The 25,263-nt window shown below is 36.8% G+C and overlaps 1 protein-coding gene across 1 annotated transcript in view; it reads right to left on the reverse strand.

Annotated features, from left to right (window-relative positions):
* Positions 1 to 25,263, reverse strand: part of LOC124721174 (dystrophin-like) — a 949,029-nt gene that overhangs the window by 130,217 nt on the left and 793,549 nt on the right. Inside the window, exons 36-48 of the mRNA XM_047246008.1 lie at positions 19,751 to 20,029; positions 19,082 to 19,255; positions 15,819 to 15,953; positions 15,463 to 15,663; positions 11,779 to 11,925; positions 11,521 to 11,693; positions 11,111 to 11,287; positions 9,253 to 9,396; positions 7,463 to 7,619; positions 6,396 to 6,506; positions 5,513 to 5,689; positions 5,044 to 5,151; positions 3,723 to 3,855 (exon numbers count right to left, since the gene is read on the reverse strand). Of these exons, the coding sequence (XP_047101964.1) occupies positions 3,723 to 3,855; positions 5,044 to 5,151; positions 5,513 to 5,689; positions 6,396 to 6,506; positions 7,463 to 7,619; positions 9,253 to 9,396; positions 11,111 to 11,287; positions 11,521 to 11,693; positions 11,779 to 11,925; positions 15,463 to 15,663; positions 15,819 to 15,953; positions 19,082 to 19,255; positions 19,751 to 20,029 (2,116 nt within the window). The remainder of the gene's footprint in view (positions 1 to 3,722; positions 3,856 to 5,043; positions 5,152 to 5,512; positions 5,690 to 6,395; positions 6,507 to 7,462; positions 7,620 to 9,252; positions 9,397 to 11,110; positions 11,288 to 11,520; positions 11,694 to 11,778; positions 11,926 to 15,462; positions 15,664 to 15,818; positions 15,954 to 19,081; positions 19,256 to 19,750; positions 20,030 to 25,263) is intronic.

The following is a 25,263-nucleotide window of genomic DNA, read 5'->3' on the forward strand; positions in this document are numbered from 1 at the left end:
AAAGGGCATCTACCTGCTTCTACTCATACAGTTTGAGCCAAAATATAGAGTCCCATCCCACAACCTCCCCTTGTTAGCCCGACGTGTGCCGTTCCTAAAACTCGTTGTATGAGGTGCCTACACTTTATGTTGCTCTTGACAGTCACTCTTAGATATTTTGCTGTTGTTACTATTTACAGTATCATCATAAACATCTGCAAAGACCTTCCAGAATATGGGGTAATTCAGTAATAGTTTGAAGTAAGAATAAAATATGAAATGGGTATTGAACAGTAGCACATTTACTGTGAAATCTCCAAAGTGTTTTGACATTCACTGGAAAACTAACACAAGTACTCAAGTTGTGGACATTTTTGGGTAAGTTGTGGACATTTTTGGGCAACTGTTGTATCACATAGTGCATATAGTTCACAATATGCCATCCTCCAAGACAGTAAAGTCAGAGTCAGCTGTTAGGACAATTTATCACAGTCTGATAAATTTGTGGATGAGGTTCAACACTTCTGCTGGCCTGCTTAATTGCTTGCCACTTCCCTAGTCAAACATTTACATTACATCTGAAAGCAAAGAATCCTCCACAACATCTCTAATGGAAGTCTATGGCAGTTCCTCTGCAAAGAATTCATACGTTGTATGCATTCATTCCATGATGAATCACAGCTATGACTTTTAAAAATGGTCTGACACATAGTAATTGTGGTGTCACCGCCAGACACCTCACTTGCTAGGTGGTAGCCTTTAAATCGGCCGCGGTCCATTAGTATACGTCGGACCCGCGTGTCGCCACTGTCAGTGATTGCAGACCGAGCGCCACGACACGGCAGGTCTAGAGAGACGTCCTAGCACTCGCCCCAATTGTACAGCTGACTTTGCTAGCGATGCTACACTGACAAATACGCTCTCATTTGCCGAGACGATAGTTAGCATAGCCTTCAGCTACGTCATTTGCTACGACCTAGCAAGGCGCCATAGCATTTGATATTTATCTTATGAAGCATGTACAATCAAGAGTGATGTTCTACAATTATGGATTAAAGTTAAGTATTACAGCAACTGCGTCCGTTTTTCTAAGTTCTCATTTCCTTGTAATGTTCCAGACCTCACGCCAATCTGCGTGAGCTTAAAAGCGTGCATTTCGGCCTCCTCTAGCAACACGGTGTTGGCTCTTCTGCCAACACTTCACTAATCATATTTGTTCATATGCTACTATTTATCTGAGCTGTATATTTTGACTACTCAACATTTGGTCCAGAAAAATTCAACCTCACACAGAGGCTGACAATTACTCTTGCTGGATTTGCAAATTCAACAGGAAACCCCACAGAAATGAATGTATGATAATGATAAAATATAGCTGCTGAAATGATGTGCACATATTCGACAATGTCTAATAATAACATGTAAGCATAATTAAGTTTTTCTTTAGTTTTCAAAATAATTAATTTAGGTGGACTGTGATAGTACAGTGATTCTCCAGAATCAGTTGAGGCAAATGATGAGATGGTTCCTTTGAAATGGTACAGCCAATTTCCTTCCTCATCCACCACTAGCCTGAATCTGTGCTCCATCCGTCATGACCTCTGTGGAACATCAAACCCTAATCTTTCTTGTATGCCATTATCTTAACATTAAATATCATCAGCCTCCACTAGTGTGCTCTCAAAAAGCCACAAAAACTTATCATTTAAATATAATTAAAAATGAGTGACAGTATATCATAACAACATGGATGATAATGAGAAGTGGAAGGGTAAGAGGTCTCTTGGGAGTGACACGAAGGGAAGGATTTGAAAACAAAATATATCTTATCGCCATTTTCACCAGGAAAAAGAAAAATCTGAGAAAGATTTCCATCTATGACACATGATATATTAAGAAAATCTCTGCCAATATTTTAGTGTAGATCATGGATCACATGCAAGCACTGTACTGTATAGACACTGTATCATATTCCTGTGTGAAATGTATTATACCCTTACTCTCCAGAGAAGGCGTGAATTTTTCACTGGTTAGTAAATCTGAGTCTTTCACATAACTTCTACTCATGTGTTCAATCATATAATTATGAATTAACGTAACATACTTTTTCCTAGCACCTATTCCATCATACAGGGTCTGCATTTTTTAGATTTAGCAAATGATTGTATTTTAAGTTTGTGTCTGGATGCCTTTCTTGTTGCTACCTTCACAATGGTAACTGAAGTGCATAAAATATAATCAAATTTTAATGACCAAAGGCATTGGTGGCAATGGCTCAAATGGCTCTGAGCACTATGGGACTTAACATCTATGGTCATCAGTCCCCTAGAACTTAGAACTACTTAAACCTAACTAACCTAAGGACAGCACACAACACCCAGCCATCATGAGGCAGAGAAAATCCCTGACCCCGCTGGGAATCGAACCCGGGAACCCGGGCGTGGGAAGCGAGAATGCTACCGCACGACCACGAGATGCGGGCATTGGTGGCAATATTTAACTGGGTAAAGGAATATATTTTGAACTCATTAAGGAGGAATGCAGAACACTAAGCCAAGATATGCATCACCCTCTAGATACGTGCTACCTTTTCCACATTAACATCATTACCCACTAAACACACATGGATCAAAAAATTGTCAAGTGTTCATACGGGCAATTGTACTCTTCCTGTAAAGTTGAGTGTACCATTCAACATTGTGTGCTGACATGTGTAGATGAACAGATTCATCGATTTAGAGCTTTAGGACACATTGTAGGAATAGTGTAAGGTTCTTTCAACAGTTACTAAGTTCAAGGAGTAATCTAAAATAACAGGGCAACATCATCAAGGAACCATCCAGAGAGAATGAAAGAGCAGAATAAAAATTCTCATTTTCACTGAGGGAGTCTTTAGACAGTAATTTAAAAAAGCACTCCAGCCGAACAGGCCACGAAGGCCCAACATTATCAACCAGCCGCCATATCATCCTCAGCCCACAGGAGTCACTGGATGTGGATATGGAGGGCCATGTGGTCAGCACACCGCTCTCCCAGCTGTGTGTCAGTTTACGAGACCTATCCAAGTGCTAGCCCAGCCCGAGAGAGCTTAACTCTGATTATCTGACAGGAACCGGTATTAACACTGTGGCAAGGCTGTTGGCCCTTTAGTTAGTAATATTATAATGAAATTGACTCACAGATATAAAAGAAACTGTGCAGGAACACATTATGACAGGTAGTCAAATTATTTATGAAGACAGTAAAGAGAAGATAAAAATCGTAATGTTACTGCCCAGAGAGAGATTTTTCACACAAACATGAGACTGCTAACAATGTTTTATGTTCAGCAGGGAAATGTGAGAAGTTTGTGGCAAATATTACTGTGAAAACAATATCTTTATAGAAACAAAAATGAGTGTATCAGTTTCTTTAGAAGTATTTGAACTATTGTGGCCACTATGCTAATTAAAGATGGACTACTAGTTTTGCTAGATAAGGCTGGCAGAAGGAAACAGGAATTTTTCTGTAAAAACAGTCTCTCATAGTATTCGCCTTGGTGCCAGCAAACCAACAACTTACTACAAATATAAATTACTTTGACATCTCTCTCTCTCTCTCTCTCTCTCTCTCTCTCTCTCTCTCTCTCTCTCTCTCTCTCTCTCTCCGACACATGCACACGCACACACACACACACACACACACACACACACACACACACGCACACACCGGCTATCAGTAGAACGGTATAGTTTTTCACCTACCTGTTGTTCGAATCCTGGGAACCTGACTCAGTGTACTGGCTACTGAAGCAGCATTTTCTACACCATCAACTACAGCAACTTCACCTCGGCACTTTACATACTGCCAATCTTCGATCAACTTCTTAATTTTCTCCTGTTAACAAAAATAATAATAAATAAAAAATATTAATTTGTGTTTACTTTCATACGTAAATTATCAATGTGTTTCTTATGTCAATAACATACTCAATTTTCCTTTAAAAGAAAATACTACAGACTATATCCTCTAAATGCATAGTTACACTGTGCTAGTAACATTTAGCTGCAAGTATGTAAAACATATCAGTCTGTTCTCACCAATTTCTACTTTATGTTAGAAAGGAGGAGACGTGTTTGTATTCATTTTATCCAAATAATTACTCCCTGGTTCATTGTAAATGACAATAAATATCAGAAGGCTGGGAAATTATCTCTCATATTAACATGAATATAGGATTAGGAGACTGTGAATGGTACATATGATTACAAACATACTGCAAAGGAAGGACCTTATTTTTAGTTGTGTGTAATTTCTCACATGCCTTGCATGTAGATGTGAATGTTATTAGTAAGTGTTTTCTCATTCTTAACTATAAATTTATTACAAAGAACAACAATACTTTTATAATTCGAGACATTTTGCTATAACAGCAGAATGTGCTCCTTGCATTAGTGTTCACTGTCTTCTTGACATCATAGTTAGATGTAGAGCATTGAGAGGATGCTTAATACAAGGAAAGTAATTTGGTTTGTCAATCATTCCAGATTTTTTTTTTTTTTTTTTTTTTTTTTTTTTAAAAAAACTAGTGGAAGAACATTTTCTGGTGCAATATGATAACACTAAAAAAGGAAGATCGGAGTTTAAGTTCTCTTTGACAGCAAAACTGTAAAAGACAGAGCAATAACTCAATTGCTGAAGAGCAAGATAGCAAATCAATGACCTTTCTTAAGCAACAATGCTGGCTTTCATCCTAAAGTTAAAGAAAAAAAGTGATGTTCTTTTTAGAGAAAGTGAATCAAAATATGCAATCAACACTGGCTCTAACATTAAGTATTAAATGACTCATTGAATTTATACTTATTGTTCACCAAAAGGAAAGTAAAATGTAAGGTCAACAATATCCAAAATAAGGGAAATAAATAGGGAAATGTCAACTGCAAAGGAAAAAAAATGACAACAATCTCTAAAAATACCACTAAGTACGAATTATCAAGTTTCAGCCTATAGGAATGATGTATGTCATGAGAAAATCAAGTAATTAGTTCACTAGTAAATAGATATTTTCCTCGTGAAAACAAATACCTGAAGTTCTACAGACACTGGTTGTTTAGCTGTCTCACACTCCTCCTCCAAATTTGAGAAACTGTCAAGGACTTCAGTTACCTCTCCTTCACGACTAAGAACAGATGCCTGTAAAAGAAAAGTTAATGCGCTTATGATTCAGTTACAGTTTCTAGTTACTACTACTACAACTACTATTGTTGCTACTACTATTACCACTACTACAACTATTACTACCACCTCCACCATAACCAAAACAAAGACGCACACACACACACAGTAAAATCTTTATTTATGAGCTTTTGACTGCTGTTCCCCTGCCTTCCTGCCCAACTATACATATAAAGTGTGTGTGTGTGTGTGTGTGTGTGTGTGTGTGTGTGTGTGTGTGTGTGTGTGTGTGTGTGTGTGTGGGCGTGCGCGCGCACACACACCTGCCTGTACATATGCACACAACACCTACTTCTAATATTATGGAGTATGAACTAACCAAGATGTTGTCAATCACTCTTCTCTTTTCTTTTTCAGGAAGTTCTTTGCTAATATTTATTCTGGTTTTTGTTTCCATTATCCAAGCAAGTACAGAGTCCACATTTGATGTATACTTCTTCAATGTCACTAATTTGCAGTCTACATATTCTCGATGAGCTGCCATATCATATGATGCCTGCAAAATACACAAAAACAGTCAAAAACAGTATGAATTGAACAATGTTATAGAAATGGTATCTTGATTTGAAATTTACATCATTCAATACATTATACTTGTTTCACAAAGCAATATTACACTGTTTTATGTTATACATGAGAATTTTAGTACACATACTAAAATGCTCCAAATGAAATTTCAAAAACAAAAATGGAGTATATGATGTACGCGCATCATTTAACAGTGTGTTGGAGTTTATTACAAACATTCATTCTCCTTGAATATAAATGTTCATGCATTAATGATGTCAAATACTACTCTTGTAGATTCAAAACTAGGTACTTTGTTTCATGTCTAGAGTGTTCCTTCCTTGACACTCCTTCATGCATGTACTATATTCAATTTTAAACTTTCAGTAATGATATTGCTGTGATATTGTCAGTGAAACAACAAAACTCTTATTATATTATGTAAATGTGTTACATTCAACAGATAGTTTAAATTTAGCCACTTTTCTGCCTATTAATACACACTCTGTTTACTAAATCCAAAACTACAAAAATTCTATAAGAAACTCTTACAATTTACCTTCAGCAATTCTGTCTGCAACAATATGGATACATTTTGAATAAATATGAACTGACATTGATTATATACATTGAAGAACTGAAAATTGATTATATAAAATGAACTCATTTAAATCAAAATACACAAGCACACTCACCTTTTCCAAAGCTGCACTCAAACTTTTGACTTGATCTATGGCAGGTAACTGTTTTGATTTATTTAAAGCCTCCATTTCTTGTTTCCTACCCAATAGTTCTTCCTCTCTAGCCTAATAATCAAATACAAGCATTAGAGGTTTTATTACTTTTCATGGGGTTGCTGGATACAATGTGTCTATAGTGTCAAACAAAATACTAAAATATCTTGTTCAAACAGTTTGTTCCATGCTTAGTTAACAGAACTACCTTCTCAGCATTTCAGTTGTGTGTGTCACAAAGCAAAAAAAATTTTTTTTTAATCCTGAAATAATACAGAGAGCTATACTTCACACCAAGCCACAATCTGGTTGTGATTCAAAACAAAACAATCAAAAAACCTAGCTAGCCCATTCAGCTCATCGTTCTATTTATAAAACTTGGCTCAGGCTTCTGTCTCACTGCTAAGTGTCTCATGCTGGTAAAACTTTAACATTTGCGTTAGTTTGAGTGTGGTTACTGTTTGGGTTGGAAGCGCTCTAGCACTTGAGGTAGGCCACATTGTGTCAGTGATAGTGTAAGCTAAGAGAGAAAAACACTCTCTCTCTCTCTCTCTCTCTCTCTCTCTCTCCAAACTTTCTTATGTTTTCATGTTTTATAGCATTGCTTATATGATAATTTTTTTATAAATACAAATATGGAAGGAATTTAGTTTTCACTATAGTAACACACACTCAGTTGTTACTACATTAAGCAGCAGGATCAAACATACAATTGCTCCTTTATGAAACACGGAATATTGCCTACAAGTATTATTTTCCATCTCACACACACTAACTTAAACAATATAATAAAATGTATTTTCTTAAATCAGCCACCATTTTTAACACTCCAAAATAATAAGAATCATTTGCAACACAGCTTAATACTTTCTTCTTTACCATTATAATTTATCCAGAATTGCCATGTTGCCACATGCAAGAATGGGACTTTATAAATGTTATTAAATAATAATTTACTATGTTCACATTACTAGTTTCAACAACAGATTGCCATCTTCAGATGTGATTATTCCACTAATTGCCCTTACCTTAACCATGCTAAGCCTCACAGCCAGTGAAGTGTCATCTGATGGGTTTGCACTTGAAGCAAGAAGAATTCTTACTTGATCCAAAGTAGCTGATGCAGCAGTTATAAAGGATGATGGATCACTCTTCGGTAAATTACTCACTTCCATTGCAGCAATTCTTAAAAAAAAAAAAAAATCACAAAGAGGACTTCGTTGCATCATTTTCATTTCATCTGGATGCCGTAGAGCACATTGAATAAAGCAATAAAATTAAATTGAAATTTCTTATCTGAATGTTTAGCTGTGTGTTACAGATGTAGATCTGAAGTACTGAGAAGCACACACAGCTTGTAGTAATAGTATTTATGTTACAGAGCAAAGTATGTAGTATGTTGTAAATACATTACATATGTTAAAGTATGATTTAATAGCCCTGTGAACATTGGAAGTATGAAAGTGCTGTAATAGGTTATTATGGTTGTTGATATACAAACCTATTTATTTAGTGGAGTGAAAGGCAAAAGACAGTTCTACACTTTTGAATGTTGTTTGCTTTGGTGCACTGAGAAATGGTGACGAATACAACTATGACACTTACAAGTTGAAGCATAGATTCTGCTGCTGCCACAGGTACAACTATGGTATGTAGCAGAAAGGAAACAAAAGAAAAAATGCAAACACAGTAGAGATAGTCACTCAAGAAGAGATTCAGATACCAGTATGAGATTTGTAAATCCATAACATGGAACCACTCATGTAAGTAAAGGTTATTTCATAACTGAAGTCACAGAGTATAGTGCATTTGTTCAGCTGGATGCAGCTTATTACCAATTGTCTTGCGATGTCAGGAAAACTGTCAACTCAAATATCATGCATGAAGTAACACTCCATATCTTTCCACATCAACAGTTTTCATGTTGTTATATTAACAAGATCAAACAGGAACTAAATTTTCTGGTAATGAATTATATTCTACTTATATACATTAGTTTTCCAACTAGATCACTAGATAAAAGTTGTACATTGAATACAAGCAAATGGACAATTTCAAACTGCCTCTCAGTAATTTTATTACAGTTCTAAAGCCACTACTGTACTGATTTCTTATTCTGGAATATTTTCTAGAAATTATCCTGAAAATGTGAAATGGCCATATTTGGTCACACAACTTTACCAGATTGTAAACTGTCTCAGAACAAGGTGTTCAGTATATACAGAGTGGTCAGAGACTGTCTGAAAAGCCTGTAAGGGCGTCGTAGATAATGGTGAGCCGAGAAATAGCTGTTAAGACAAAAATTTGATATGTGGTACCATTTCTGAGTTATTTAGCATCGAAGTCAGCTAGTCAGGCTATTGTGCATGCGCATCTGTGCAGCCCATGAGAGTGAGTGTCACCAAATGCAAACCAAACAAACATGTTGCTCACCTAACTTAAATTTATCAATTCATAAAAAGGTACATTTTAACTGGTAATGAGTGTCTGAATAAGTAGTAACTCACAGATCCACTGATATCTGTGCATTACTGCATTTTAGTGAGTGCATTTGCTTGAATTTGCACACACAATGAGCTGCTTGACTAACTTCAAAGCTAAGTAACACACAAACAGTGCAATGTATTGAGTTTTTTCCTCAACAATTATTTCCCAGCACAACTTTCTCTGCAACACCCTTACAAGCTTCTCAGACTGTTTCTGACCATCCTGTATATCCAAAGTTGAATGATATCTCAAAAGTTTTGCACATATCACAATACAAAATGTGAGTCCACCATAAGTGAATAAATAAATAGGCACTACATATATGGCTTACTTGTCTCTCCGTGCTGTAAGTTCAGAAAGCACAAACTGCCACCGTTTCCGAAGCCTTTCAACCTTCTCCTGTATTATAGTGCTCTCCGGTGGCTGGGACTGGCTCAGTATGATACGGCATGATGAGCTAATATTATTCATCATCCTGAAAACAAAACAACAGGTATATTTCAGACAATAAAAATAGGTACAACTTAATCATCTGCAACAGAAGTAACATTCTACATGACAGGAGCAACTATGCTAATAGCTCACAATAGGGAGGCAGTTTATCACTGACATGCATTACACACTGAATATCTAGCTCTAAATGTTACAGCCTTCAGCTGCTGATTTAAACATTAAATTATGAAATATATATTGCAAGGGGCACAAAAATACCATTTCATTCACAAGTGTATCTAATTTAAATTTTGCACAATGATAATCTTAACTTTTCACTTTATCTTAAGGTGATGGATTGTCTGAAAGGCTAATAAATATGTAGACATCACTATGCATGCCGACAGAAGTTGCTGTGATATTGCAACACCTGAGGATGGATTCATATAATTTGAAATGATATGAAACAAAGATATTTTTGCATTCTTCGGATTTACTACAGTCTTGATTATTCACAAAATGACATATGTGGGGAGTTTGAAAAGCAAATTATGCATTATTATGGCAGGCAGAATTACTTCTATTCAGTGCTGCACTATACTTCGTAGTGACACAGATACATGAAACTATTTTCCAACATAGCCACTAAGTCTCCGCAAACAAATTCAAGAACTGCTGTATGAATGTCCTAATTATTGGAACATTTCTTTCCCCTATATGTCTTTTCTCCATTGCCTAGACATTGCCCTCTGTGGTGGCCTTCCTTCCAGATCAACATCACCAATGTCTGTGCAGCTTTTCTCAAACTGTTGTCACTATTTCACTATGGCTTGATGCAAAATTGCAGCATGTTCATATACTGCCAGAATTTCATTGTGAATCTGTGTCAATTTAGAGATTTTGCCCACAAAAATCATGTTGTCCCATATACTTCAACTTTTGAGTACATTTGCAGTTGTCTCGCCATTTCACTCACAACTTACATTGCACCTGTTATCCCTGCCACAGCAGAACTGTCTGCGTGAAATCCTGAACACGTACTGTAATCTGAAAATGTGCCACTATTGCTGTGTAATGGTCTTAGCATGGGACAATATGTGTATCTTACTTTCTGAAGTCCCTATGGATATAAATTTATGATCAGTTCCAGAAGATCACCCTTTTTCTACCAGCTACTGGACCATTCATTGTCAATGGCATAATTTAATGCCAACCCAGAGGGGCACATTTTAGCACATCTATCTCATGACAGTTAGTGCCAACTTTCAATTCAAAGCTGATGCTTCTTCTTAGAATAGCTACTCACTTTTCCTTGCAAGGCCAAGTGCATCCCCACCCCATTCAAGTCTTTAAACCAAAGAAAACAAATTAGTGGCAGAACCGGAACAGAATTCCTGCTTCATGGTAGTCAGCATCAGTATCACTTTGGCATAGAGGGGGTCTAATTAAAAATGACAGTCCATAAAATTAAACTATTTAACACTTTATTAATATGAAATGGGAAGCACTTCTTAATATTCTACAAAATTATATTTATTTGGCCACAACACACCTTTCAACTTCTTAGGTCATCATCAGGAGACAAGTTATCATCTGAAAATGGCCTAAGAAGCTGAACACTGGTTCATGATCAAATAATTATAATTTTGCAGAACATTAGGAAGTGTTTTCTATTTAATACTGGTATCATATTCTGCTAAGCACCGATGGAAAATTCAGTTATTGTTAAACACTTTATTTAATAATGGAATTGGTACCTGTGTTTCATAGTGATTTGTTTTTCTAGTTCTTTTAACTTTGACTTTGCCTCTTGCAGAGTTAAATTTTTGGTATTCCACTCACTAATCATTGCCTCTGCAGAGCAAAGCCATTCTGAGAATGTGTCACAATTATTATGCATTCCTCTCCAAATTTCTGTACATTTCAACCAACGACTGGAAAAAAGGAAACATAGGACTGATAAAAAATGTTCTTATGCATGTTCACACACTTACTTATAGTATAAAAGGCTTATAACTATTTCTACTGTTATGCAAGCTTCATAAAAAGAAGTTTACACACAAAGATTCTGCATAGCTATGCATCATATTATGTATTAAAAATAATTGTTCAAACTAATATAAAAGGCAGAGAAAGAAAATACAGTGCAAGAATATTTTCCTCTTACCTATGTCTTTCTGTATAGCCACGATTGACAAGGGACCATTCTTCTCTGAGTTTATCGACAACCCGTCTCACTTGCTCAGAATGGTCTCGCCTAATGTGTCTCATCACAGCATCTCTCTGCTGTTCAATTTCATCAATCCTAGGCTTTAATGAAAGCAGCCCTTCTTTGACTATCTGCAACAGTGAATTATATATTAATCACACAATTCAAGGGAAAATGATTACTGTGTTTACACCATCATTACAGCAATTCACGAACCTTTAAAGATTCTTCTTGTGCTGGGAATGTATCATAATCTTTACCACTGAGAGGATATGAATTGAGTTGTCTGGATACAGAAGAGACAACTTCCCTTACTTTGTTTACATGAGTAACAAAATCTGCAGCCTGAACTGCTGCACTGCTCTGAAAAAATTGAAGAAGAGTTTTTTTCAACATTCTTGAATCATGTGAAAATTCAATTATTTGGAACTATACTCATAAGTGTAGCCACATGACCCTATTTCTTTAGGACATATGTGCAGCTGTTTTCTATTTCTTTCTGTTTTATTTTTCTTTTTTCTTTTTGCAATTAACACCATAAATTATGAGAATGATATAAGCAGCATGAAACTGATTTAATTATATATCTATGATATCTATGGAACTAGCAGTCATGACAAAAAAAAGGAATGATGATTAAACTCTGTTGCAAAGAAGGAACTTCTATGAAACACATTCTGGGTCAGTCCTTGAAAATGAATTAATTTACCAATTTTCTTCCTTGTGAGCCACTGTTTCATTGTTAGCAACTAACACAGGTGGTATGTGGTGTAATTGGAGGACAAGGATTTTCTATGGATTTGTAATTTGAGGTTACAGAAAAATGTATCAATGAAAGTAGGAATGAAATGTATGCCTTGCCAAAGACTTCTTGGAAACATATATAACTGAATAAATTTCTTTTATTTCTGTCAATGATCACAAAATCTTTTGGTCCTTAAGACTACCAGTTTCAGTCAGTGCTGAACATCTACAGATCTATTTTACAACACATCCTAATATAATGAAGCCGTAGTGGCACCATCAAGAAATAAACACAAAATCAGCTCAGCTTCGCCATACATACTTAAAGTATGGTGTAAACTAGGCCACAGTGCCAGCAGAGTCATCCTGTTAACAGCACTGCTCATCTAAATAAACTTTATTTTGAAAATATGGTGTAAACTAAGCCACAGTGGTAGCAGAGTCATTCTGTTAGCCATGCTACTCTTCAACATTAACTTTATTTTGAACAGTAGCACTGTTAACAGGATGACTCTGCTGCCACTGTGGCCTAGTGTACACCATATTTTAATTATGTGTGATGAAGTTAAGCTGATTTTGTGTGGATTTCTTAATGATGCCACTGTGGCTTCATTATAATAAGACATGTTGTAAAACAGATTGTAAGATGGTCAGTGCTGACTAAAACCAGTAACCTAATGATCAAAATGTTTTATCTTATTGACAGGAATAAAATAAATTTGTTCTACACTTCCTGGATCACTGCTTTAATCTATGAGCATGTTATAGCTTGTGAATATATGACTGATGTGAAACATTGCAAGAACAGAGGAAGAAACCACTGTTGTTCTTTCTGGTCAGAAATCTTTTTCTTATGTATCCATCATGGAGTTCACAGAAGTCATGTATAAAATTGTGGTTGTGAAATATGACAGAACTGTGTGATGGGTCACACTGACACCAGAAGAGAAATTATAACATATTTTCATTAAGATCTAGATTGACTATTTCTCCACAACTTCAAAAATCATACTTATAGCCTTTACCCATTTGTCAAATGCAGTTTCAAATGAATTCATTAGTAACATTAACAACCTGCACTATACTCCATAAACTGTACACTATTTACCTATCTCAAATCTTAGCTGTGCTATGCAAGGACTTCCCGACACATCAACACACCACATTTCCTTCTGAAAATCATTTGATGATGATCCATGAAAACACAATCAGGTCTTTACTTTCTTAGTTTGTTATGCCAGGTTCTAGGCTGGTATACAAATGGTTGAACACACGCAATGGTGCAACAGAATAATATGAAATAATATTTCTATAGGAATAAGCTTGTTCCCAATCTGAATATTAATATGCCTGTGGAGAGCTTCTAATAGAGGACAGGGACATCAAAAATAATTGGAGCAATAACAGAAGAGCATCACTAACACTTATTGTGAATATTCTCTGTAGCAGTACCCAAATTATGCGACTGTCTTGATGGGGTTTACGTGACAAAAGTAAAAATTGTTGCCATGTTGCAAAAAAGTTTATCCTGCACACATTGCTGTGTGGTGAGTTAATCATACCCACATAGCAAGCTGGAGGTAGTATAACCCATCTTTTCAAATCTGAAAAAATATGCTAAGTAGTATACAAATTCTTCATCATGAGTTCAACATTGACAACTGAATGTGTTTTCCACATGAAATACCAATTCAAAAACAGCTTACGCCCCATAATAAAATTTTCACTCACAAGCAGAGTGTGCACTGATATGAAACATCATTAAAACTGTGTGCCAGACTGAGATTTTGAACTTGGGACCTTTGCCTTTCATGGGCAAAGGTCCCAAGTTTGAGTCTCGGCCCAGCACACAGTTTTAATCTGACAGGAAGTTTCTTACAGCCCACGTTACACCATTACTTTTGCTTGAATATGGACATTTTGAGCTAAACTACATCAGAACCAATCATGCACTGATGATCTCAAACTCACTACTCCAATCTTTCTTCAATATTGCAATTACAAATTTAGAGGAATAATCAGAAGAACTGAAAAACAATATGATGTTTCAGGAACAAAATATTTTGTTTCTGAGAATGAAGAGAAAAAGGAAAGAAAAAGAAAATACAAATGAGTGAATTGATGCAAAAGTGAAGGTCCATTTACACTGAATGTCATACCCAGAATGAGACAATGCAAATAAATAAATAACATTAAGGAGAAAGTAAATGAACACAGAAATAATGTTAAAATTACAGATTTGTTGAGTAAAAAGAAAGCTTGGACTAAAAAAATATGTAAATTTAAAATAACTGTTGGAATATCAAGAGAAGGCTAAAATATGCCAAGGGAAAGAAACAAAATTAAGTGGTCAAAGTACAAAATTGATAAATAATATGTATTGTAGTGCAATATACAATTAAAGCCCAAAAGTCTTTTTTCAGATAGACTTAATTGAGGGAATGAGAGAAGCGATGGGAAACAAGATAAATATGGGTGGCATGCAAAGGAAAGAAGAATGTTAACAAGAGATATCTAAAGAAGCAAGGCATGGAAATAACCCACCATGTCCATGCAACTGCATCATGGAGCACATTTTCTAATAATACTTCGTTCTTTGGTAGCACAGAGCCCTAATTCATGTGCATTTATTTGTATCAGAAGCTTTACAATAATCAGGCCAGTTTAGAATATGCAGAGTGCTTGTATTTAAGTAAAATGTACTGGTATAAAATATTTCTATCTTGCCACTTTTAGGTAGGTAGTGGTAAGTGTTTATACTGTTTTTTTTTTTTTTTTTTGAGACGGGATAGTCAGACAGGTGAACAATGCAGTAGGAAAATGGTTCAAGAGTCTCATTTAACACACAATCTGTATCATCATGCAATTTTGATCAATGTAAAGGCAATATTAGTTCAGAACTACAAACAAATGGCTTTTTTTTTTTGGTGAATTCATACAAAGCATTGTGAAATTTTTTTCATTTTTTAAGAATCTTTTTCCAAATTATGTCTGAAATTACAAGCTTAAATAGCAGACGATTTGTGCACAAAACACCTGTTGGCTTGGTGACATATGTAAACCCTTACATTCCATGCTGTACAAAAAACTAATTAATTTAACTATGAAAATTTTGCAACTTATACATTTAATACATTAACTAATTACAAATACTACCTTGCTCTCTGGAAGCACTTTTTCCTTCTCTTTGGATCCCTTATGTAGCTGACGGAATTTTTCCTGTATGTCAGTCCATGTATCATTTATCTTTGCCACTGTACCTTCACCATGACCAACATTTAATTTAGTTAATTCATTGGACATGTCATTCAGTCTTGAGAACTCCAGATGCTTCTTATCAAATGCAGCTTTTACACCCTAAAAACACACTTTTGAGTCACAAACCTCTACAGTTATATCAAAAGAATATTGAGGATATAACTAAAACAAATATTTTTAACATTACCTATTGTTCCATTATTACACAAAATATACAATTAGTACAACCCAATTTAAAATATAGATCCACCTACCTGCAACTGTCCTTCATCATTATTTGCCAGGTCAATTTTTCGTCTGGCATCTCTTAACCAAACCTCCAGCTCATCTACTAATTTGCTAAAGGCTTTAAATTTCTGTTCCGCTTGTTGGGCTTGAGATTTCTGGAACTGTAAAATTTTGTACAATAAAAATTTTGATTCATGTATGGTGAAGAGCTCTTTCAGTTATAGGGTATTACATCAAGAAACGACAATTTTATCAATTGAGAGCAATGTCTGTAAATAAGTTCGTGATTGTGTTATAGCATTTTATTAGGTCCACCTTAATCACATAAATTGTATAATTCACAATTACCACTTTCGGCCATTGCCATCTTTGGATCTGTTACAAAGAGTGGTGTAGCAACCTAAGTTCAATTAGCTGAAGTAAAATCTGTAACAGGCCTAGTGATACATAAGAAATATTAATATGGTTAACAGCCATGCATAACAACCATATGCACCATAAACTTATTCTGATGTAATTATCACCATCAATATCTATACTGGGTGGTCAGAAACAGTCTGTAAAGTTTTTAAGGCTGTTGTAGTGGAGGTTGTGCTGAGAAATAATTGTTAAGAAAAAAATTCGATACATTGCATCATCAGATTCAAGTGGTCCACCAGAGACAGTGCCTCCAAATGTGTTGTTTTGGTTTCCCAAAACTAAGCAAGAGAGTGATAAAAAATTAGACATGAGATGGTAGTAAGGTTTGAACTTGAGCTGAAGGTTGAGCAGCCTCATGTGCTATCATCCACACTATAAGAACAACTGACACTAACCACATCTGGCAGGCCACTGGAATTTGCATGCACTATGGCCTGATTGGCTAACTTCAAAGCTTATTAACTCAAAAATGGCACAATGTACTGAATTTTTTTCTTAACAATTATTTCTCAGCAAAACTTACGCCACAACACCCTCACAAGCTCTTCATACTGCTTCCGATCATTCTGTATATCTAGGTACATAGTAAGTGCTACTGAGGGCCTAGGTATGTTTTTATATACAGGGCTATTACAAATGATTGAAGCGCTTTCATAAATTCACTGTAGCTCCATTCATTGACATATGGTCACGACACACTACAGGTACGTAGAAAAACTCATAAACTTTTGTTCGGCTGAAGCCGCACTTCAGGTTTCTGCCGCCAGAGCGCTCGAGAGCGCAGTGAGACAAAATGGCGACAGGAGCCGAGAAAGCGTATGTCATGCTTGAAATGCACTCACATCAGTCAATCATAACAGTGCAACGACACTTCAGGACGAAGTTCAACAAAGATCCTCCAACTGCTAACTCCATTCGGCGATGGTATGCGCAGTTTAAAGCCTCTGGATGCCTCTGTAAGGGGAAATCAATGGGTCGGCCTGCAGTGAGCGAAGAAACGGTTGAACACGTGCGGGCAAGTTTCACGCGTAGCCTGCCGAAGTCGATGAATAAAGCAAGCAGGGAGCTAAATGTACCACAGCCGACGGTTTGGAAAATCTTACGGAAAAGGCTAAAGCAGAAGCCTTACCGTTTACAATTGCTACAAGCCCTGACACTCGATGACAAAGTCAAACGCTTTGAATTTTCGGCGCGGTTGCAACAGCTCATGGAAGAGGATGCGTTCAGTGCGAAACTTGTTTTCAGTGATGAAGCAACATTTTTTCTTAATGGTGAAATGAACAGACACAATGTGCAAATCTGGGCGGTAGAGAATCCTCACACATTCGTGCAGCAAATTCGCAATTCACCAAAAGTTAACGTGTTTTGTGCAATCTCACGGTTTAAAGTTTACGGCCCCTTTTTCTTCTGCGAAAAAAACGTTACAGGACACGTGTATCTGGACATGCTGGAAAATTGGCTCATGCCACAACTGGAGACCGACAGCGCAGAGTTCATCTTTCAACAGGATGGTGCTCCACCGCACTTCCATCATGATGTTCGGCATTTCTTAAACAGGAGATTGGAAAACCGATGGATCGGTCGTGGTGGAGATCATGATCAGCAATTCATGTCATGGCCTCCACGCTCTCCCGACTTAACCCCATGCGATTTCTTTCTGTGGGGTTATGTGAAAGATTCAGTGTTTAAACCTCCTCTACCAAGAAACGTGACAGAACTGCGAGCTCGCATCAACAATGCTTTCGAACTCATTGATGGGGACATGCTGCGCCGAGTGTGGGAGGAACTTGATTATCGGCTTGATGTCTGCCGAATCACTAAAGGGGCACATATCGAACATTTGTGAATGCCTAAAAAAACTTTTTGAGTTTTTGTATGTGTGTGCAAAGCATTGTGAAAATATCTCAAATAATAAAGTTATTGTAGAGCTGTGAAATCGCTTCAATCATTTGTAATAACCCTGTACATAACTATGGCCTGTAAAGGGCATTAATGCTAGGGTACATGAGTAATTAGTGTCATAAATAAGCATCTGCTAATAAAACATGAACTGACATAAATATGTGGAAATAAAATCCATACTTAAAATCAACATAAAATGTGTAAAGTATAATAATTTGTAAGCTCTTAATCTGTCAAAGTATACAAAACATAATCACGTAAGAGTCAGAATAAAAAGTTTAAAACTTACTTCACACTTATGAATCGAAACCTTTCAGCTTGACAAAACTATTAAACATAAATGTAAGAGTAAGATAATTTACAAGATGGGACTATTAGCTAAAATCTTGATAGACAATGACACATGTGGTGTGGAGTTGTAGTGGTGATACCTTGAACCTTCTTTGTAAGAATTTTTTTTGTTTGGTACGAACTGTGTGTTCAAAATGGACCTTTACAAATAAAGAAATGACAGTGTTTGATGAAATGATTAATTAATGAGTCAAGAGATTAATTCAGAAATCATGCCTATGTTGAAAGTGCAACATAGTAAGTAGTAAACCAGACAACACTTCTAGGTTACACTTTTTTAACTCTTGAATGTGTATTGATATGACAATGAAAACATCTTAAAAGTGAGCAAAACTTTATTTTTATTTCTAAATGACTGGTGAGATTATAATTATGAACATACAATTTTTATGCATTGTTAGTGTTTCTAGTAACTTGTAAATAACTTTCAGATAACTTTATACACTACATTTAATTCTTATAGGTAATCTGCAAGATGAAAAATTGTGGATGCCTATATTTTTAACAGTTTCCCATCTAGAGAACTGTAAAGTAAGAGGCATTTAAGGTAATCTTCTAAATTAAAGTATTATGTACAGGTTATATGAATAAAATAATTTCAAAAGAAACTATGTACCTCAGTTTCTGACTTCACTTGATGCCACTTGTCACGAAGTTTGTCTTGGGAAGATTCTTTAAGCTGTTCAGCTCTTGAAGGATCACTGGAGTGGACTGTAAGTACAAGTCCATCTCCTCTGCTTATCAATGTAGCAGCATCAGGAGCAAGCAAACTGAATTCTCGCTCAAGTACCTGAAATTTCCTTCTGATGTCATAATAGCAGTGACTACTAAGATGATGCTATAATACATCTACATCAGGTAATCAAGAGATAAGAAAAAAATATTGCTGATGCAACAACATATTCAACCAGTTACACACACACACACACACACACACACACACACACACAGAGAGAGAGAGAGAGAGAGAGAGAGAGAGAGAGAACGACCACATTTAAGGCAACTCAATCCTACCTCTCTGTTAGTTTCTTGACTGATCACATGAAGCAATACATAGATTCTTCTAGAGGTATACAATGAAACAGTGTTATAAACGAGCATTTTGAAAAAAATCTGTTTCTTATTAGTTTTCACTGTGAAATAAATTTTGGTTCATAGTTGATGCTATGACAGCACACAATAATGTTTCACTAATGTTCCACTGAAGATCAATTTCAAACAGTTTAACATCTTACAAATGAAAGAAGTAATACTATGGATTTGAGAGGCAGACATATTATCTCACCTCGAGCCTTTTTATGGGATCTTTTTCATTTGTTACAGCTCGCACAGTTTCCAGCATAGCATCCATTCTGCAGAGCATATGCTGTGCTTCATCCTCAAATTCAGCAATCTCAGTAACAAGTGGTTGGCTGAGTAATGCTTGTGCAACTGGTGGTGTTCCTGAGTGTTTCAGCTGTGATGGAAAGCTACGTTCAGATTTCACTGTAACTGCAGTTGTGGAGCTGGGAGGAAGCTTCTCAGCCTTTCGGACACTAGCTTCCTTTCTCGAAGAAAGAATGGCCTGAAAGTATTGTAGATATAGTGTTAAAGATAGTTCTTACAAGTGCAATGTTCATTTATATAAAAGAGACATAATTAGGACTACAACAGATTTCAGATGAACTGACAATCATACTTCCCTGAGAAAATACATTTCTTTGAAGTATGTAAGAGAAATAACTACAGCCCAGATTGGAGTTCAAACATTCTCAGTCTCTGAAATGACAGAATCAAAACACTACAAGAAAACCAGTTTCTAAAAATGAAAATTATATAAAAATCTCACTTCTTTACAGTAATTTACACTATTTAGTTACAGGAAACAATCTTAGTTAAAAATATTAGCAGTGAATTACTAAACACAGATAGAGAGATAAATAGTAACCATTATATTTACACATACTATACTTTCACTGCCTGTAATACAGGAATTTTTATAAAATGATGGTATACACTGTGCTTGTAATATGTCTACATTATTGAAAATAGTTAATACTTTGTTCCCTTGTTGCAGGAGATATGAGTCCCTATACTGATGACGAAGAAAACAATAACCACTGAGAGTTTATGCTCATGTGAGCTGACCTAGGAACAAGTCTTTGGTGCCTAACAGTTCCAAACTGAGAGTTGACCGAATTACATTACAAGTGTTGAACAATTGCATCATATTTAAGTACAACATAATCCATACCAGTATGGGAAGTTCTGTTTTTAACATTAACAGACTGACATCTATAAATCCTATTTAAGTAAGAACATAAACACAATGCTGTTCACAAGTCACTGTATCTACAGCTCCTGAAAGGTGCCAGTGATGACCAGTTGATGCAACACATCATGTCCAACAACAAAGTAACACTCCACACGTGTGGCCTTGTCAGCGAATGTAATTATCACAAACATGCAGATGAACAGCAACATGTGGTTGAGGAGTGGGAACCTCAAAAGTAAATCACAGATTAGATTCAACAGCAATCAGCCCTCTGTTTTAAAGAAACGACATTCTCCAGCACAAATTACTGTTACATGTAATTGCACTCATTACATTTTCAAATGTGAAGGATGGCATTGCAGTCATCACAATATTACAATAACACATAGAACCTCTCCCTCTTGCTGCTGTCATGGAGTACTACAGAAATACCATTTTCCCCAACATGTGAGTGGATTGTTACAATTTCCACATCTTTCTGAATACAACATCCCCTAAGCAGGTTTTATTCACGCCCCCCGCCCATCCAGATTTACATTTTCCAAGGTTTCTCTAAATTGCTCAACATAAAAGATGGGAAAGTTCCCCCGGCCAATTTCCTTTCCCGACCTTGTCCACTCTGTGCTTGAGCTTCATTTCTAATGGCCTTATCATAGACATCAGAAGACTCATTTTTAGCACATGGCTCCATGAAATTAAAGTTTTGTGTAGGTGAAGTGAATAATCTACAGGGTCTGCTAAGTCATATTTGGGATGCAGTTACAGTTATTGCCCCAAATATATTGAATAGTGCGTTTTGTGCAACACAATACTGCCAGGAACAGAGTTTTAAAATCTGTGATGGACACACAAAGTGCATTAAAGGCCACCAATGTAAGTGCTATTAGAATACACTATAAATACTACAAGCTCTGTGGAATGATTAAATGAATCTAACATCTGACACATATTCCATTAAATGTTGTAGGAAATTTCTCACAGAATATAAATACTTTTGGATTAAAGGAGACCAATCACTGAAAAGCAGAGGCACTGAGTTGATGTTAGACACACACAAAAGACAGAAAACTTGCTAGCTTACTGAGTTATCCTTCAAAATTGCCTCAACATGGGGATGGCTGCACTAACAGTACCAATGCTGTATTCAAGCAGGTGGACTGGTTGTGATGGAGGTAGTGTCAGGTACGATGCATAGAGGGAGAGGCAGGAAGGGGGCAAGGAGGTGGACTGGGGTTGTGTGGCTAGCAGCTCTGAGTCCTAGTCCACAAACAGATTTCCCATGCCATATCCTCATACACTTCCAGTCCTCCCCACATTCCCAAGAATCAACTACAAAGAAGTCCCCCCCCCCCTCCCCCCTCATCACCCAGAATCACCACAGATGGAAACAACTGAACTATATTCTTCAACAGGGCTTTGATTATCTCTCATCCTGCCCTGAAATCAGGGACATCCTTCCTACCCCTCCTAAAGCAGTGTTCTGTCACCCACCCGGCCTACACAACATCCTAGTCCATTCCTATGCCACTCCAATGCCCCCCCCCCCCCCCCCTGAGGCAGACCAAGGAGCAATATTTGCCCAACCCGTCCACCCAGCACCTCCTACTCCAGTCCTGTCACTTCATGAGATGCCAGGCCACCTGTGAAAGTAGTCATATCGTGTACTAACTCTGCTGCAAACAGAACACAGCTTTTTATGTCAGTATGACTACCAACAGCACATCATCTGCTCCCATGATTGTCCAGACCTAAATCTCAGATAACCTGCTGACCTGCAACCTCCACCCAATATTTCCCATTCCTCCTGTAACCCCTTCCAAACAATGTCCTCACATCACTTTCTATGTGCACCGTTTCCTATTGGCACCCACAATTGTGCATTACATACTCGGCCCACATACCTGCCACCCCCACCCTCCTGCAATCCTAGTCGGCAAACCAGCTGCGGAAATCTCGACACTTCTGCTTTTTGGTGGACAGCCTCCTTTAATCCAAAAGTATTTGCGTGTTCCATCAAGATATTTTACATTTTCCCCAGACATGATAGAAATTTTGTGAACTATTGAGACAGGTAAATCTGTGATGAAAATGCATCACCAAGCTCACATGAAAAGGCATCAGCACAAAAATGTGTATGTGCACTCACGTAATTAACAGCACATGTATGTTATAATTAACTCCATGTAGGTTACAAAGAACTTTGATGAGTAGATGAGGTAAACTAGGTACACAATAAAATGATGGGGAGAATATAAGATAGAAGTAATAGAGAACAGAACGTCAGAGACACATTTAAGTACTGGGGGAGATATATGTTTTATGATGCGGTTAGTTGTCTTTTCATGCAATTTCACCTACGATTTTCAGTTACTGTATTCACTTCTGTTAATTGGATCAATGACAATGTACACTAGCTGATATAAAAAGTTAACCACCCAAATGAGAAGAAGAAACAAAATGAGATTTCAAGGGTTGAGAGGTTATGTAATGGTATGTTATTTCAGTTGTTACAACATCAAGTCAAATTTACAAAGGACTTGGCAGTACGGGCACACTTACCAGTATAATGGTGCACCCCGTCTGGCCTGGATGTATGCATTAATTTGGTTGAGAAGATTATAAAGGCATTGTGCCCTCTCCAGAGGCAAGGTGGCTCAACACTGTTGTAACTAGTTCCTGATATCTTGTATACTAGCAACTGGACAGAAATAACATCCGAGCTGGTCCCACGTTTTCTACTAGGGACAGATCTGGGGATATGGCTGGCCACAGGAGTACATCAGAATCATGCAGACAATTCATGAAGACAGGTATGGAGAATAATTGTTTTGTTGAACTCTGACACCACAATACTGTCACATGAGAGGTGACACATGAGCACAGAGGAAAATCATGACATACCACTGTGCTGTCAAATTCCCTCAATCACTACCAGTCATGACCAGAAATCATACCCAATGGCTGCCCACACCACAAAACCAAAAGTAGCGTTGCTGTGGCTTTCCAAAACATTGGAAGAATGGAACCTCTCTCCAGGTTGCTGCCATACTCACTGATGACGGTCATCCAGGGTAATGCAAAACCGTGATTCATTGCTGAACAAAATGCAATGCCGTTCATCAGCAGTCCATGCTTCCTGGTCACAGCACAATACAAATGCAGCTTTTTGTGTTGTTGTGTTGACAGCAGCTTATTCATGTGCCGGAAATTGCCTAGTCTGGCTGCTGCAGGTGTCTGATGACAAATGGTGTGGGATGACATACTGTTGCATGGTTGACTGGAACCTAGACAATGAGTACACGTGTTCTCATGTCCCCATGCAGTCCAATATCAGGCCACTGCCATATTTGAATGCCCCAAAAATTTGGATACTGGACAATTTGGTCAGCCAACCAAATGGAGGCGCAGAATGAGGTTAAGTTCAAACTTCATCAGTTACTGAGAACACTGTCTCATGCAAGTAGACAGCAACCCAGTGTCCTTTGCAGTGATCACTCAACATCCATCACTGTTCAGGCCCCTTTTATATCCTACCAGACTCTATAACAACACTAAACATGAACAACATTAATGCACTCTGTTGACCATTCTACCTGTAACAGATAGTTCTAATTCTTATCATATTTACATACACCTCCCCCCCCCCCCCCCACCACCACCACCAATGGTGTGTACATGTAATATGTTACACTGACATCTGACCATGTCTTCTGGGTGCTTCACTTTTTCTGTCAGCCAGAATTTCAATAAAAAATCCATGGTGGTTGTTGTCTACTGTTCATTTATATCTTGTCCTGTTCTATCACTTTTTTGCCCACAATCCTGGGTTAATGTCTGATCAATTCTAGAGAAATAAAATCCCTGTTCTTTTACACTCTCACCTGTTTTTCCCCGGACAGAAAAACCCCTAGTCTTAAAAGTTTGAGATTATTTCATCTTTCCAATAATAGAAAGGACATAGGAAACCTCATTCTACATACTTAACAATTATTATTAGGTGTAATTACAAGTCAACTAGAAAATTAAGCACACAGGAATGAAAATGCAAAGGGAAAATGGTGGACAAGGTAAATTTGATAGTTAAGCAAAACCCAGATTTTTTGTGTGACTGCCCATTAATTAGTTTTAAATAATATAGGTTGCTTTATCTTAAACTTAGTTTGAACACTTCTTTTATCTTTAAGCAATTTATACAGATTATTTGGTTTGATCTGTATAAACTTCTGACTCATATAAAGAGAGAATTTAATTCATGTTTTGAAAATATTAGGTCTTCTCTTTTTATTTTCACAATTATGATCACCACTTCTCATAGCTCTTAAATGAACTGATTCCATTTATTTTCCTTCCCCTACATTCTCAGTTAATAACACTTTGCCAGGTGCTATCACTTGCATTAACTTCCATTAATCTGCAACAGTTTTTCTCCATCTGACCCTATAGCACATGGATATTGTTATCTCTCTTGGTAACACATACTTTGTAATATCTCAATCATGATAAATATGAACAGCAACAGAAAAGACCATATAAATACATTATTT

This window comes from Schistocerca piceifrons, chromosome X (assembly GCF_021461385.2).
Source record: "Schistocerca piceifrons isolate TAMUIC-IGC-003096 chromosome X, iqSchPice1.1, whole genome shotgun sequence".
In the NCBI taxonomy this organism is placed as follows: domain Eukaryota; kingdom Metazoa; phylum Arthropoda; class Insecta; order Orthoptera; family Acrididae; genus Schistocerca; species Schistocerca piceifrons.